Source organism: Tachysurus vachellii, chromosome 22 (assembly GCF_030014155.1).
Source record: "Tachysurus vachellii isolate PV-2020 chromosome 22, HZAU_Pvac_v1, whole genome shotgun sequence".
In the NCBI taxonomy this organism is placed as follows: Eukaryota; Metazoa; Chordata; class Actinopteri; order Siluriformes; family Bagridae; genus Tachysurus; species Tachysurus vachellii.
This window is the reverse complement of record NC_083481.1, coordinates 5,925,322-5,943,884: the sequence shown is the minus strand read 5'-3', so window position 1 is coordinate 5,943,884 and position 18,563 is coordinate 5,925,322. Positions and strand designations below refer to the sequence as shown.

At 37.3% G+C, this 18,563-nt stretch overlaps 1 protein-coding gene across 1 annotated transcript in view; it reads right to left on the bottom strand.

Annotated features, from left to right (window-relative positions):
* LOC132837926 (metabotropic glutamate receptor 7) overlaps positions 1-18,563 on the bottom strand; it is a 218,721-nt gene that overhangs the window by 132,772 nt on the left and 67,386 nt on the right. The window contains exon 2 of the mRNA XM_060857929.1: positions 13,055-13,271. Coding sequence (XP_060713912.1) covers positions 13,055-13,271 — 217 coding nt within the window. The remainder of the gene's footprint in view (positions 1-13,054; positions 13,272-18,563) is intronic.

The window sequence follows — 18,563 nt, the reverse complement described above, 5'->3', positions numbered from 1 at the left end:
TTTTCGGACCATTCTCTGTAAACCCTAGAGATGGCTCTGCCTGAAAATCCCAGTAAATCAGCAGTTTCTGAAATACTCAGACCAGCCCGTCTGGCACCAACAACCATGCCATGTTCAAAGTCACTTAAATCACCTTTCTTCCCCATTCTGACGCTCGGTTTGAACTGCAGCAGATCGTCTTGACCATGTCTACATGCCTAAATGCATTGAGTTGCTGCCATGTGATTGGCTGATTAGAAATTTGCGTTAACGAGCAGTTGGATAGGTGTACCTAATAAAGTGGCCGGTGAGTGTGTGTGACAAAAATACAAAAGTATATGTCAAAAATTTCATTGTATTATATGAGATAAAATGTCCATTCAAATATTTATGGAATTGAAGGTGGAGCACAGGATTTTTTATTGTGTTTGTCCTTCAGCTGCTCTCTGTTCTTAGTAACCACAGCAGATCAATCGACCCGCATATTTTGATTTGGCACAGATTTTATGCAGGATGCCCTCCCTGATCTGATCCAACCCTCACATTTTATATGAACTTGGAATCAGCACTAACACATTGGAGTATGCAAACAATTTATCCTGCATCCACACATTTGTTCACGCATCACGTATAAACCAGGTTTACAATCTGATGATCTTCAATGTGAGTCTATGCATCGTCACACCGTGACCCCTTTTGTTAATGTATTACTGATTCCAGTGCAGATGTCAGGACTAATACCTGGGGCACCTATCGATTAGGGAGGAGCAGTAAGATAAAAAATTTGGCCTAAGGTACCTCACATCTCATTAACCTGTCATTATCTACTGACACTGAAGTGATTAGGGCCACCATCTCTGCAGGAAATGAAACGTGCATACAAAACCTCCTCTGGCTTGCTCGTGTTCACCAGCAGGAAAGTCACAGATGGCAACATATTAGCTCTCTTAATAGGGCACAGTGGCGGTGAATTCCCCCTGTGTGTACAACATCTCTGACACTGGCACTGACAACTGGGGGAAAAGGTTATAAAAGCAGATGAATATTGTATCGAGCAAGGCTTTGCCCTCGGCTGATCTGTCGATACCCTGCTTCCTTATGAGGATCTGGAAAAAACATGGCACGATTTCTTTATTCATCGCTGGACTGTACACGATATAAAGCTGTTACTTGTTCCCCAGTCATGGCCACATGAATGACTCACTAACAACTACTGTAATATCCATCTGCAGACATTTTACTTAAAATAATTGTCATTCACAGGATATTTTATTTGGTGGTTAGAGCTCTTAGAAGCCTTGGATATTGCTCGATTTGAGGCTTGAGACTTCAGGTTGACTACAAATCATAAAGCATCCCATTTTTTTCCCTGAGGTGTGTTTGAGGAAATTTGAAGCAAAAGATCTGTGAAATTAAAAACAGCGACCTTCCATTCAGAGAAACTGTCTCAGGCAGGAGGAGTGGGTGACACTAATTGTAGAAATGATTCATATGAAGCAATGAACTTTCTCAAATGTAACCCACTTAATCTGTCTTCAAAAGGAGAGGCATTACCCAGCACTGGTGGAGTACCACTCTTAATTATTTATAGGAAAAGTAAAAAAAAAAAAAACCTGGAGGTTATTTCAAGGCACTGAATAAAGCATTTTATTTATTTGCACAATATTAGTGAGAGCTGAATGAAATACAAGTATGTTACGATAAGTCCTGACCTCATGGAAATGAGGGAGAGCCTGACTCATTTAAACACCTGAGGACAAAAATCTCTCTAACTGAAACCACCCCCAATGTTAAAAGAAATTTCAAACAGCTGAGCTTTGTTCTGTAGTGATAAAAAACATAAGCACCCGGAGGTGTTGCAGACTCAGATAGAGACATTAAAAAGATGCCAAATGCAAGTTCATGCACTCCTCTAAGTAGTATTTCCTATATCAGCAGTTCCTGGCTGAATGGTAAACAACAATAACTAAAGGCATTATTATTACAAATAACCTTATTAAAAAAAACAAGACAGTAGCTGATTCCTGTGGCTTGTGTAATAATGATTTGATGTGCATGATGATAGATGACCGCTAAACCATCCTCTCTATATGTAGGCCTTCTCCAAACGTATCACTAAGTTATATGTAATGCGAAACTATGGGACCCAAATATAAGGCCCAGGATGACAATCCCACTTGTTCAAGAGCTTGTAAGAACTGCACAGAACCCTGACCTCAACTCCATTGGGTTGAACTATGCACCAAACTTCCTCCTTCAACATCATACTCTTGTTGCCGAATGAGAACAGACTGAAAATATTACCCACGGTGGCTGCATTCTATTAGCTACAGTATAATGACCTCTGAGCCACACAAACACAAATTCTGTAAAATGCTATTGTAGCATGTGAGGAACCTTTTTTATGAAAAGTTACTTCCTGCCAAGCATCCAGTTCCAAAATGAGAACACAATGTACAGACTACCCACGTGCTTACTGCACTTTATGGGCATCGAATAGGCTAACCGGGTAACACACTTAGACAAGTGTGTAATATTGTATTGTATTTTTCAAGCTTGGGGGTGCTATCATAGGGTGGGGTGTGGTGGGGTGGGGTGTGCGTTGTTACTGTGTTGTGATAATCTTGTTTTTCTGTATGTTGTTTCTGGATGCTTGAATGTCGATTGGGATCAATCAATCAATCAATCAATCTATCTATCTATCTATCTATCTATCTATCTATCTATCTATCTATCTATCTATCTATCTATCTATCTATCGATGCCATCCCTTATGTCTTACTATGTTATGCAAATTACTCATTATTGACTCTTGTATTCTTGCACTCAAATTTGCACATATTATACATGACTATTCATGTATAGTCTTTTGTATATTGTATAGTCTATTCACGCCATGCTGTTTAGCCTTGACGTCAATGAATTCATGATATTGTCTATAAACACAACACTGGATCTTGCTGCAAGGGATTTCACTACAGTGAACATACTGTGCATGACTCTATGTATAAAAAAATAATAGGTGAAACTTGAACTTGAAAAAATAAAAACACATTGAATACATTTTCATGTTCCTTAAAGCATTTCTGAACATTTTGCATTGTTGCTCTTTTATTCTGCTGACTGAGGTAAGTGCTATTAAAAAATACCATTTCCATGAAGGGGTAAAGTTTTGCAACAACATGAATATGAACATGAATGACAGGAATCAAGGTTTCTCACTAAAATGTTGCCCAGAGCATCATATTGCCATCACATCCTCCAGCTTGCCTTCTTCCCATAGTGCTCATGTCTTGTCCTCCCCAAGTAAGGATGTAAAAGAACACATGATTCATCAGAACAGGCTACTATCTTCCATTACTCAGTGGACTTTGTTTTGATGTTTGTGTGCTGATTGTAGGCTCTTTTAGCAGTGCACAGGGGTTTGCAGGGTCACTCTGACCAGTTTGTGGCTACATAGCCACATACACTGCAAGCTGTGATATATTGTGTGTTCTGACACCTTTCTATCAAAGCCAGCATAAACTTCTTTAGCAATTTGTGTTACATTAGCAGTTCTGCAGGATTGAACCACATCAGTGAGGCTTGGGCAATCATGATCCTGTTGACAAGTTCACCACTTGTTCTATTTTAAACCATTTTTGGTGGGTCGTAACCACTTTGGAGACGTTTGGAGACGTTCTTACCCAGTCGTCTAGCCATTAAATTTGGCCCTTGTCAAAGTTGCCTACATTTTTCTGCTTGACCATTTCCCCCAATACTAACATATCAACTTGAGAACTGACTGTTGACTTACTTATATGACAGAATTTTATTTCCACAGATCAGCAAACACTCCTACAAATAATTATGGTGGTTTTAAAAAAAACCCAAAAAAAACAGTATGTTCAAATAGTCTGACAGAACTAGAAACCTTTCTTCTCCCATTTGATATCAAATGAAAAGAAAGGTATAAAAAAAAGCTGTTATTTGAGAAAATGAGAACTTAACTGAAGAAGCAGAAGAACTCATAAAGGAGAGCCATCAAATTTGACTTTGAAAATTAATAGAGAAATAGAGCTCAAATGTTATGATGAATTGATATCTACTCACTATGGAATTCAAGACTAATACACAGATACAGAAAGGTTATTTAACATTTATCGATAGAGTCACTGTTGTGAGCTCTGTTCTTACAGCCCCAGTGCTTTGGTCATTTTAGCAGCGCAGGAAAGTCTCCAGAATAGAGGAGGTTTTGGGGTTAAATGACAAGCTGTGTTTTACACATAACATAAGTGAGAACAAGAAATAAACCGTTAAAATGTGCAATGTTTCTTACATCGGTATTTGTGGTATATTATATCGATGTGGCAAAATATCATACTCCAGACTGTACTGTTACATGAAAATTGTAAACTTGATGCATTAGTGTTGAATTGTATTACACCACCCAACAAGGATTTATTTAATATTCAGAATGGGCCGTCATGTGGTTCCTTAGAAAAAAAATGAGTAGAAAATATTAACAGATTAACAAAGTTCTTCTTAATTATTCAAATCAAGATTTTGGTGGAATGTTGAATAAAAATTCTGTATTTTTTTGACTAAGAACGTAATGATTAGAGTCCGATTTATCTTCGTTCTTTGCATTTTGATGTTTCATTATTTTAAAAATCAACAGGCTACTCAAAAGCTTTTGTAAGGCAATGATGTAAATGTCAGAATATATGATCAAATCCTGTTTATCTCTTAATTCTTAGGAAAAAAATATACTTTTGTTCTGCCATGTCAGCAATGAGAAGATGCATTCAATTCTTTATGGGGAATAAAGTATGGACATTTTTGCTGAGGTTTCCTGAGATCCTGATATTGAATGCTATAATATAGGAACATTAATATAGAAAGTCAACAATCAATAATGTCAACAGCTACTTTTTCTATTAGGGAAAAAAACAATTTGTATGTGTACAAAGACTTGTATTAGTAACCTAAAAAAAAAGTAAATGATATGCTTGTTATTGCAGGACCAGTTGAAAGAATACTCAAATTTCTTGCTCCAGGAGACATAAGAAACTGGTTCAGGTCACAGATTTAAACTAACAGCAGGCTAAATGGAGTGTCTACACATGAGTCGTAATTACGCAAAGAGACATAAAAATCAGATAGCCTGGTCTTGATAATGTTTCCATCATTGTGGGAAAAAAAGCCATCACATAATGTGATAAACTTTAAGAACGATAATATCTATGTGACCTTAGACAGATTATTTAATTTTATCAGGACAAGGATAATTAACAAAAATAAGCTTTTGCAGGATATGTGCCTGACTCCACAACTGTGCTCCTCTTTCTTTCTTTCTTTCAGTTTCCTTTCCAATATACTGTACTGTACTTGAAATACTTGCATTAAATCGTATAAACACTTCTCTAGCTATCTATCATGCACAGTCACCTCTCTCATAAAGACAAAGCCTTGCAACATTAATAAAGACTAAAATAGTTAGCCCTTGGGAAGTCATTAACTTTGACAGGTTCATTCATGTTGCACAATATCAAAACCTTTTCACATTTTAGTCACAGTCAGAGTTGGAGGTATGAAAAAAAAATCCTAACCTCCCAAGCTTTGCTGATTGCAGCAGTGCATTTGCAGAAGATTGCTAAGTGCTTGACTGCCACCCATTTATGTACAGTAGATAACCAACTGACTGACAAATCACTGTGCATTAGTGGCCATTCAAATGTCATCCTTCCATTGCAAAAAAGAGACGTGGCATTTGAATCTTCTTTTGAACGGGTTTACCCAAGGTCAAAGTCAAAGTTTCTAATCTTTAACCAACCATTGTTTTGAAGAACAAAATATTTTAATTAAATTAAAGAGAAATAGGGGGGGAGGCATGGTGGCTTAGTGGTTAGCACGTTCGCCTCACACCTCCAGGGTTGGGGGTTCGATTCCCGCCTCCACATTGTGTGTGTGGAGTTTGCATGTTCTCCCCGTGCCTAGGGGGTTTCCTCCGGGTACTCCGGTTTCCTCCCCCGGTCCAAAGACATGCATGGCAGGTTGATTGGCATCTCTGGAAAATTGTCCGTAGTGTGTGATTGCGTGAGTGAATGAGAGTGTGTGTGTGTCCTGCGATGGGTTGGCACTCCGTCCAGGGTGTATCCTGCCTTGATGCCCAATGACGCCTGAGATAGGCACAGGCTCCCCGTGACCCAAGAATAGTTCGGATAAAAGGTAGAAAATGAATTAATGAATGAATTAATGAATGAATGAATAAAGAGAAATATAAGACCTTATAGACTTGGCTTTGAAGATTTTGCTAGACAAGCAAAAATGCAAGCAATGTAATGTAGTATTTTTGTGAACAAGTTCAAAAATGTCTTTGAATCATTAAGTAACTTTTATAAACCAGCGAGATGTATCCCCAAATCAGAAGTTGGAGGTGAAGTATGTAAAGCTGGATAAGATGAGGATGATTCCTTCAAAAATCCAAGGGTACCCTAGGGAGCCCAACAAAACATGCGGGGCATTGTTTCCCACAAAAACACAATAGATCTTGCAATATCTAAGTGCCCCCATATAGTACTTGATGTGTCATCTAAACAGAAGTTGGTCTAAACAGTCCAAAAACCAAGATGTCTACCACATCCAAACATGTGCATTCATTGTGCCTATGGGCCGAAAACATTGTAGACTATTGAAAATTGCTGAATAATCAAATTATATGCCAGCAAGAATATGCCATGGCACAAAACCATGACTTGCCATAAGGCTGAGAAGGTAAGGATGATTCCAAGGAGCTGTTTTACAGTTACCACATTGAACCTGTCAAACCTAGGAACCTTTGCATTTCACTTCAGTTATTCATTCATTCATTCATCTTCTACCCCTTATCCGAACTACCTCGGGGAGCCTGTGCCTCTCAGGCTGACGCCTGATCTCAGGCGTCATCGGGCACCAAGGCAGGATACACCCTGGACGGAGTGCCAACCCATCACAGGGCACACACACACACACCCATTCACTCACGCAATCACACACTAGGGACAATTTTTCCAGAGATGCCAATCAACCTACCATGCATGTCTTTGGACTGGGGAGGAAACCGGAGTACCCAGAGGCAACCCCCAAGGCATGGGGAGAACATGCAAACTCCACACACACAAGGTGGAGGCAGGAATCAAACCCCGACCCTGGAGGTGCGAGGCGAACGTGCTAACCACTAAGCCACCGTGTCCCCACTGCAGTTATTTCACTCACTCACTCATCTTCTACCGCTTATCCGAACTACCTCGGGTCACGGGGAGCCTGTGCCTATCCCAGGCGTCATCGGGCATCAAGGCAGGATCTGCAGTTATTTATGATCACAAATTCTGAAGAGGAAGATTGCATATAAATATATCATCAGATATAGAAGGGTTGAAGAGTCCTCAAAGGCACAAATGTATTCTACTGAACAAGAATTTCCAAATGTTTATACTTTTGCTTTAATACTTGTGCTTATACAGTACTTATCCAATATATGTGGTGCTTTGTCACTAACCTGAGTGTGTGAAATCAATAAAAGCAATAAACAGTAGAGGATTTGGCATTCACATGCATTATAATGCAATAAGCAAATGAAGCTCTTTAATATCAGGCACATCTGTTTTAATCCGGATGATCCCGTAATGATTCACTAAACAAATAAACTAATATTGGTTTCACAGTAGGAGCCAAGCCCATCCCTGGCAAGCAAAGTTTAGATGACAAATACCGGCTGACAAATACCTGGATGCAAGCTAGGTGTGGATAATATGACGGGGAAGACAGACTTCTGGCATGCCACAACAGATAACATGCTTGTCAAATTTATCAGTGAAAATGACATTGTGGATAACTCTGGAGTAAACACAAATTCATTTGCAACCTGTAAGTTTAAAGCTGTAGCACAATATTCATAGGATAGGTTCCAAACTGAGATATACTCTATATTGCCCCTTTTCCACCTACTGTAGGCAGTTTGAGTGCTGGTTTGGAGCCAGAGCCTAATTTAAAACCAGTTCTGTGTTTTTTGACACCCAAAGCACCGGCTCTGAACCAGGAAAAGTGGTTCTTAAGTAGCACCAAAACGTTGCTGGTCTAGACTTAAGAACTACTTGCATTAGGGGCTGTGGGCAGGGCTACTGTTAGCGCATTTGATAATGTACCTTAAGTATACTAATGTTTAATACACTTTTACTTTACCGCAATATGATCAATTATCAGCACACATGATAGTAAGTAGCTACATGCTAAGGCTAACTTTTTTCTGTGTTAATGATAAAATAACGTTATGTACTTTCTCGAGTGCAATCTCCGTTTATACAAATTACATGGAGCTGCACGTACACGTTGGACACGTTTGGATGCCAATGTAGGTTCGCAAAGCCATGAGCATTAACAGTAAAGCAACATCTGCCATTGTTGATGTTGTGTTTGTGTTTGCCGCTGCTGCGCTAACGTTTCTGGGAAAATGAGACGTATACAGTGACGTCAGACTCGGCTCTGTGATGACTCTCTAGCCCATGGAAAGGCAAACCGGTTCTTAGAAGGCTCGCCAGTGGAACCAGCTTTGAACCAGCACGAGCACTAGCTCTGAACCAGCACCCGGTTCTTTCTGGTGGAAAAGGGGCATATTTGGATTTATTTTGAGATAAAAACACAAATTTGGTCCATTTATGTCTTTGCTTAATGAACTCCCATTTGATTTACTGTGCAACTCAGTTCAACTTGGATTAAGCCCAGGGCTCTAGAACAAATGCATCACATCTATGAGTTATGCTTCAGGTGTCAAAATGATATTGCATGTCTTCACTTCACTAGGTATCCTCTTATGTTGTTGAACGACTGAAAAATGTCTTCTGGCAGTCCTTGTCAGAGTTTTTCCACCCACAATGTCTGCTCTGTCAGCCCATTTGAAAGAGCTGCTTCATACTGCCCCTCAGAGCTAACTGCCACCTCTGACTCTTTGGTTCTTACATTCAGAGTTAGCCTAAACCTTGCTATAAAATAAAAAAGGACTGACAGGCTTCCAAACCTGCAATAGGAACAATTTGAAGTGGCAAAAAGGCTTGTATCAAGACTTGAAAAAGAAAAAGGTAGGACAAGGTATAAACCAAACGTAAGCTCCCTACTGTCATGGTAATATAGATAGTACAGATACATTCTTCAAGTTAAACTGAGTAGATCTAATTAAGAAAATGTGCTGAGCATTGAAGAATGTAAAACTGGAAGGAACACAGTAGATGATCAATAGACTCGCAAAGAATTCATTAAAATTGGTCATACTACTATATTTTCAGCAGGAAAAATTCATTACCGGTGCGTCGACTTTAAAAACTTTGGCTGGTGAATTAATTGAAGGCCGTTTTGTCTATGCAGCTATCTCATCCATTTATTAAACAGAGCTAAGACTTCCCAAATATAGCTTTTTAGCATTTTATTAAAAGTCCCACCACATATGGTTTCTTCATTAATATGGAGTTTTAAAGAACAGCTTGCAAGAAGCTTGAATTTGGAAAGACATCACTGCATTATACAGTAACTGTCTTATTTGTTGTTGAAACTGTGAAGGAAATGAGTTTTTTCCTCCTATAAATATTTTAAGAAATAAACGAATACAAATCATGGCATTGTGTTAAACCCTTATCTATCGATCTATCTATCTATCTATCTATCGTATCTAGGGGATGTGGTAGCTCAGTGGTTAAGGTGTTGGGCTACTGATCGGAAGGTTATGGGTTCGAACCCCAGGTCCACCAAGCTGCCACTGCTGGGCCCCTGAGCAAGGCCCTTAACCCTCAGTTGTAAGTCACTCTGGATAAGGTTGTCTGCTAAATGCTGTAAATGTATCTATCTAGTCTTGTGTTTAATATTTCGATTCGCTTATTCATTTATTCATCCATTGATTCACATCACAAAAGTTTGAATTTAAATACATTTTAAACACTGGTTAAAACTGATCCCTAACTAAAGTCTATCTCAATTTGCACAATACAGCTCCATGTTTGCCTAATTTAAGCTATTCTATTTGGGAATAATTGCTAAATGTATAATGTGAAAATTAAATGTAGAAATGAAATGCTTTTATATGTATATACAGATGTAACATATACAGATGTTACATGCTATACTGTTTAATGCTCTGGCTAGCCAAGACAATGTGATGCTCAAGAATAACAGCCTTAATAATACACTCAATATAGCTGTGAGCACAGTGAGGAACAATCTAGCTTTAGTAGGTTGGAGAGCAAAAGAACGAAATGCTATGAGGTTATAATGATCAGCCTCGTGGGAGATGAAGATTGCATGTACTATATAGCGAATATATAACAAAAAAACATAGCATCACTTCTTGGAGTAAGCATATTATTAACAATAACAACTATTATTATTTCTATTCATGAGCATTAAGTATTAACTCAAAGGACAGCTTGCATGCTGTCAAATATAAAACTGATTTATTTCACTGGCAAAGAGTCCTGCAGACTCTGTCCTCCAAACATAATAGGGATAATCAGGAGGTAATTTCATCTTATTCTTTTCTCCGCACACGTTGTTGACGTTTTTGTTGCCCAAGGCTGTAGCGATGAACATATTTCAAAAGAAATGTTTGCCTGCACTAATGATTAATGCTCCGGGTTTTGATTACAAGGCAGAAAATAAAGTGTAGTAGCATACTGTGTACAAAAAAGTAAAGCATGCACCTTGAGATTGTCGGGTGAATCATCACTCATTTAAGACCAACAAAATGTGCCAGAAGAGCTCAGTCTTTCAAGCAGGGAAGCTGATGTGGCACTGATTCCAATAACTTGCTAGCTCGGCTCCAACAAAGAATCTCTATGGAAGTATGACAGATTATTCTGCAAGTAAAACAATTAGCAGGAACTTAGTCTGATCCGCATAATGTCTTTGGTAATTACATATAAATCCGGAGTGGACTAATCGATGTCTGGGACAAACACAACAGTCCAGGACATAACCCTGTCCTAATAGCGCACTCTTTAGAATCAGATCCTCATTTCCTGTTCACTTCCTGGAATATATATATAGTTGTGTCTGTTTTCCTGATTGCTTTTCCTGAGTACGACTGATTTTGTATTTAATATCAATTGAACAAAATAGATTTTTGGATGTGTTTTATCTTCTCTTCTATCAAGTTTGGTTAAAACTCTAGTTAAAAATTAAAGCTCATAATGGAAAAGATCGTTCAACAACCAGAAAAACAAAAAACTTATTTACATTCTTAAACCACGCATTTCCTGTGTAAGCCGAGATTGTTCTCCACATGGTTTAGAGGGTTTAATCTGGGTTCTCCAGTTTCCTCCCCCAGCCCAAAGACATGAGTTGTAGGCTGTGACTGTGTGTGATTGTGCTCTGCAATGGGTTGGCAAATCCATCCAGGGTGTCCCCCACCTTGTGCCCTGAGTCCTCTAAAATAGGCTTCAGGTTCCCAGTGACCTTGCGTTAGGTGTTACATACAGTAGGATAGATGGATGGCTGATCTTCTCTGAATAACATAAACACTCGTATGTAAGCAAAAAACATTCCAGCTTCAAGCCATCAAATAACTCCTGCTTATACAAAGTGTTGTCACCCCACAGTTAGACATATCATGGAGTTAAGATGTTACTTTCAAAGTCTCAAATGTCATTTAGATGCAGTTCCAAGACAAATCACCACATTCTTACCTTACAGGCAAAATGTTAGCTAACGTAACAACTTGCTGACTTTTTGTTGAGGATGTAAAAACTATGTAAAAAAATGTGTTACAGGAAAATATTAACTATAATATAATACATACATAATAATATATTTCTTTGTTTCACTTTATAGACTTAAGGCTTACTAGCTTACTATATGTTAAATAGCACATAGCTCAGTCTTTGCAGTTTCTAGCGTGACACTGCAAGTAATAGTGTTTTTATTGTCAGATGGGATAATCATTTTTTTTGTGCCCACTTCTTTTTGAAAAACAAATACATACCGATTACAATAAACTTTGTTTGGATTAATTATAATAAAAAATCTTTTGCTGGATTAACTGCTAACAGCTTTTTTTTATTGTTACAAAATAAGATTAATTGACAACACTTACAAATGTTTATTATTAGACAATGGATAATATTCTTTAATGACATTTTCCTTAAAAATTAATAATTTAAGAATCTAAGAAATGTAAATTCTCAAGCTTTAGCCAAATTATTAAATTATTTTCAAAGCATTGTGATTACTATTAGAGGCTATTATAGAGTTTAATACAATATATGCCTTTGTCAAGTCAATATTTTCATGGCATTTTAAACTTGGGATGTACTTTAGGCTCTAAAAGCAGCATGCTAAGTCTGAAACATTAGCTTTATTCACTAATAATGGTGCTGGGTGAAATTATCCCTAGGGTGTGGAGAACTTTGTTTGATATGACATTTGAGTGACTGAACACATTATATCCAAGACCCTTTAAAGAAAGATTTATCTCTATTACTGACATCAGTGACAGTTAAATCCACTCCCATAATTTTGTGTCTGATGGAGCAAATGTCAGGAAAAGCAGCAACAACACCTAGTATTATTAGATTATTATTATATAAATAATAATAAGACTTTTTTAAGCAAAGTCCAATTTTGAATCATTTGCTGGAAAAAGCTGAGAATAAAAGAAAGTATCAGAATATAACAATAATCTAATAATACTGGGTGTTGTTGCTGCTTTTCCTGATATTTGCTCCATCAGACAATAAATTGTGGATTTAAGTATATATAATAATATTTAATATGTAATATATGTATATATAGATAAGTTGTGGAGATTGTTTTCTACATAGCCTCCCTTTTTTATTTACTTTAATTATATTAAATTTAAAGTTTACAGTATTACTGAGTTCAAAACTGTATATATATTTCATCCTGTTTTTTGTACTATATATATAGTGCTTTTCTAAAAAAAAAAAAAAAAAAAATTTAAACAACAACAAAAATGAAACGTAGACTTACTGTAGTCACTGGAGTGTCATTTCCTATTAAATAAAAAATTCCTGTGGTAGAAATAAAAAAAAGTTCAAAAGTTTAGATGGCTCACCCGCTTCTCGTGAGATCTGCATGAAGGCCTCCACTCCCTTCTCCCCATAGCTGCCTTCCGAGGCTACAGTTGAGACATAATTCCAACCCATAGCCTTCACAATATCCACCATGGCCTGGGCCTGGAAGGAGTCCGGTGGAACCACACGTGAGAAGAAATCATAGCGGCGATCGTCACTCAGCTCTGGAGCTGTGGATGCGTAGCTGATCTGAGGAATCTAAAAAGTAAATCACACATGGAGAAAAAAATTATGAGAAAAAAAGAACTAAACCAGAACTAAGGCAAACCAAAAAGAAGGGGATTTCACCTCTTATTATTATTATTATTATTATTATTATTATTATTATTAATAATAATAATAATAATAATAATAATAATAATAATAGTCGAATTTACTCCAATATGCAAGGTTATTTTTGCTAAGCACACTAATAAGATAGATAGATAGATAGATAGATAGATAGATAGATAGATAGATAGATAGATAGATAGATAGATAGATAGATAGAATTTGTATGAAAAAACCAACTACATATTCTTAAAGTCTTGAGTGTCTATTTTGATATGAGCCATAAAGCACCTCTGTGGAGTTTGACAATGCAAATAAATTCGTTGTTGAATTGGACACAACAAAACGGACAGTAATTTAATTTTTTGGCCTCCTTTTTTGACAAATTGTATAAAAAGGGTCACAAAACCTGGGTCACAACATGGTAAAAATGCAGCAGAAGCATATTTTATTTAAGAAATAATCACAGAAACTGATTTATCATGCTGCTTAGTGCACTCATTGTTTTGTGAGTTATATAATGAAACTATGAGTGATGTATTTAATCGTCTCTTCTCGGCAGGGGACATTCTGCCATGTGAACACACAGCCTCCAAATGCTTACAAAGTATTGCATAACTTTGCTTTATTCGTATTCTGCACACAGTATGAAGCGTAACAGCATGGACGGTTCGGTGTGTGTTTGGCTTGTGACAAAGCGAGACAGAAGGCTACAGAAACATGATCTTTATCACAAAAGCTTTCAGATGAAGTTATAAGAAGTGCTTGGTAGAGATGTTGGATGTATAATCGATGCCGAAGTATCCCCTGGCTATTTTTTCCTAATGTGTTCAATAATCCCTCGCCTTCAGCTAAATATTCAATATAGAGGTGACACAGGGCTGCATTCTGTCAGACGCAATAATAATACCGAGTCGAGAAAGGAAATGAAAGAGGTTGGGAGTCACCGCCCTCCAAAAGAGAAGAAAGCAAATAACACATTGGTTCAGGTTGGCTATGATATAGCTGCCTTTATTTAATTCTCAGTATCCCCTTACTCACTTGCAACTGCTGTAAAATACATTACAACATCTGTGACAAAACCTTGAGCCAGAAATTCAAGATTTCAGAGATTGTCAAACTTCTAAAGCTTGGTGTGTCAGGATCCAGCCTGGGCTTTGGCCATGTGCTTTTGTTTATGCTCTGTGTTCACGTGTCTGCCCCACCCTTGTCTCTTCCTCCCCGCCTCTGCACAGCTCTTCCTCATGTGTTAATTGTCATATCTATTTAGCCGTGGAATCCTTGTCGTCTTTTGTCTCGTCCCTTGTCATGTCGTTTGTCGAGTCTTCGTTCCTGTTTTGTGTTTTTTTAGTTAATAAACCAGTTTATTTTAGCTATCCTGCATTTGGGTCTGTTTTTACCCCCGCGTCGCTGACATGGTGTGGATTTAAGGCCATCTGCCTCAATTCAGATTCTGTTCTTAACCAGCATCATGGAAAAACATGTAAGTCCTATTTGAGAATTAGATAAGAGAATTACTTTTGTGTACACACAGTATCAGTAACAGAGACCACAAAAAGCTTATCCCGTATCTGCAGTCTAATTATAAGGAGATTTGGGATCGTCAGGGTTTTTTTTTTTTTAAAGCTTTCTATACAAAAAATATCATGATGCACTTGTGGGGCGTAGGATGGGGACTGGCCGCAAGGTGGGGACACGTCCCGGGGTCTCTAGTCTCAACTAATTGTAATTTTGAAAGCATAATCTCTATTGATATAATTTCAGGAGGTGGAAGAAAACAGGAGAACCTAGAGCAAACACACAATTAACCCAAGATGAATCCAGGGATAAGATAGTGATAAAGACTCACTGTAATACATTATTTTTTGTTTCTCTTTATGATAATTTTGCTCAGTACAGATTGACTGTATTCAGGTCCACGCATATTGGATCGGTTTTAAAAGATGATGTAATTATTACGTTAAATTTTTGCCCTCACTGAATTTATATGTGTGGAAAGATCAAACCTTAATTTACTTTGACTATTAGAAAATTACCCCAGGTCCAAATTGACAAAGTTGGTGATGACTTTATTATATTCTGTGGAAAGAAAGAGATTTTTCATTTTTTTTTTATGAGAACAAAGACACTCCAGGGAGGACTTTTTCTATCATCTCATGCCAAAACCAAAATGAAACCAAGTATTGTCAGAGTTTGAAATGGAGTACAATAAAATATTTAAGAAATTATAAGAACTTTATAAAATAGTGACGTTTAGGGGATGTTTGGCACTGATTAGTATCATTATAGACTTACAGATTGCATTTCATTCCTACAAGCATCTATCGAGGGTCTACAAAGGGGTGTGGATGAGCTTTTAAAGTGTCTATAAGGGTATGTAAGAATCTGTAATGTTCTAAACAGGTCTATAAGGCTGTGCAAGTATCTACAAGGCTCTGTGAATTTATATGAGTCTATAAGGGTGTATAAGGTTCTATATAGGTCTATATAGAACTATAAGAGACTACAAGTGTCTTGAATGGTCTATAAGAGAATATAATAATCTGTAAGATATATGTATAAGGATGGTTAACACCTACAGGGCTGGGGTCTGGATTCCTGCCTTCACCCTTTGTGCACAAAGTATGCATGTTCTCCTGAGGGTTTACTCCTCCAGTCCAAAACATGCCTTGTAGGCTGGGTGATTGGCATCTCTTAATTGGCTATAGAGTGTGAGAGAGTGATTGTGGCCTGTGATGGCTCCTTTCTCACTGTGACCTTGTGCAGGATAAACAATATAGAAAATGAATGGATGGAAGGATGGATGGATGGATGGATGGATGGATGGATAAAAATTCGTTCCCATCAAAAATGTAACTTTTGGCTTTACAGAACATGATCACATAAAATAATCTGGACAACCAGGGGAAATGTGGAAAATAACATTACTCGTCTTTGACTGTATCTATATAATGTTTTTGTGCATGCATCCTGGAGACCATCCCAAATCTTTTCCCCAGAATGTATCTTCAATATGACACAGAACAAAGATTTGCGTGATCATTTAATGCAACAAACTAATTTTCCAACTCCCATTCACTCTGTTCCCTCAGGATGGATCCAAAGCCAGTGAATTTCAATAAGGCACTATTAATTTTGATTAGCCTTTGGATCTGTCATGCCTTATAGGCAAGACTAGCACCTTTCCTAAATTCTGTAACTTTGCGACTCAAGTACAGCAGTGGGTGTGGAAACAACGTGCAGTGCTTGACGAAACAAACATCGCCATATAAGGCCACATGCTTGGAGAGTAAACAACAATAATGAGTGTGTCACACCGAGAGCTGCGCCTCTAAATTACTATGATGGAAGACCTCCATGGTGTGTTGAGCACCACATTTTTCTCCCAACTCTTCAACTTGCTGTCACTCTCTATGCTAATTTGTAGCCTTGTCATACAATTTCATCGTCTTCCAGAGCACATGTTTGATTTCACAAAAATTATCCATCAAAGAGATTTGAAAGCCTAGAAAAGGGCTTGATGTCAGCTGAGAATATGTGTTAAAGGGGTTGACTGCTAAACTAACAGGCTATTTGTGAAAAACAGTGATATATTGCGTCCTGTAAAAGCAATACAACACTGCAAGCCTCCATTTAAACCTGTACATGAAGTGTACAAATAATCCATGTATCCACGGTATACCATGTCATGCCTTTCTTATGTTAAACAGACTCCTCTTTTCTCAAAAAGACAAAAATAAGCAAACGGACAAGCAAGGAAAAAAGCTAATCATGTAACTAAGAAGCTAGAATGCATAAAGACTACTGTTCGAGAACCCTTGGTACAGGGGGCAGGGAGGAGCCTAATATTTAAATATTTATAAATATATAAATTGTTTATGTGTCTACACATGCAGCATACCAAAACAACGGGAAAAATTCAACTATTCGACTAGAAACACTATTTTCACTGAAATAAAGCAGAATTCTAACACCAAGCAATAAATGGACAGACAGAAAAACTTCGTTTTTGCTTTTTAAATGCTGAACCCACACGAAAATGGAAAACAGCTGGGTTTAAAAAATATGAAAACAGGTGTGTTTTCCAGAAAAAAACATTACGCTAAATGTTTTTACACCTTCAGATCATCTGAATGGCATACACGAATACCTTCGATCAGCTGTAAGGTATGTAAACAGGCATTTATTATGGGTTATTTGTGTATATTTGATCCATATTACCGCTGTTTTCAATCACGGATGTGCTGTCATTTGAATATAGCGCAGAGCCGTGTTTAGAATGTCGGGTCTGTTCCTTTCCTTTATTTGGATGGAATGAACACCCATAGTGACAAATAAATCAATAAAGTTCGGTAGCTGATAAAACTCAGATACAGAGGTGTGCCAACATGTGCCAACTTGACACAGGAGAGTGTGGCTCTACAAAAACCTCTCTCTAATATCTCTGATACACAATAGATAAATCTATCATGAAACATTTAATGGTGAGATTTTATAAAATAGATTTCTGGAGTTTTTAGGCTTCGTTATCAATGATTACATAGGGATATTCTCTCAGAAATTGGAAATTCTCTAGTAATATACTTATTTTAACACTTCTGCAGCAACCTCACAAGTGTTACCTTTATTTTGGTACCAGAGTTATTCAAATAAACCTTGTAGTTTTTGAGACATACTCATTCAGAGCATGTCTTTAAAAAAAAACAGGCATAAAAATAGGCCTATGGTGGAAGAAGTTATTAATATACCAGAAGGATTTCATTTGGAATGCAACATGCTACAATACAGTAAAGTAAGAGCTAAATACGAACACTGTTTGTATTTATATATCTGTACTATGTTGCTAGCACAAGTTCTGTGATGCTAACGAGACTTAAAACACATTTTCATGTGAGAGGAGAAAACTCATAGCAAAAATCTTTTTTCTCAAGCACAGACATTAACAGGAAAAGCTAAAAACCTCAAGTACTCACTTATTTTCTATAGTCTGTATACTGTAAATGCACATAATTAGGTTGCCATACTTTTGAGCTAAATCACATTAATCACTGCTCTTTAGCCTAGTTAATTGGGCTAATCAATGCTTATGGGAATTATATAGCAGGAAACCATCCATTTGTTCTGAAAGCTTTTTTGAGACAGAACTGCAATATGCTACATACTGTGACTGAGACACAACATTAACTGTTGGGCATTTATTTTGTTCATGCTACAGGAAAT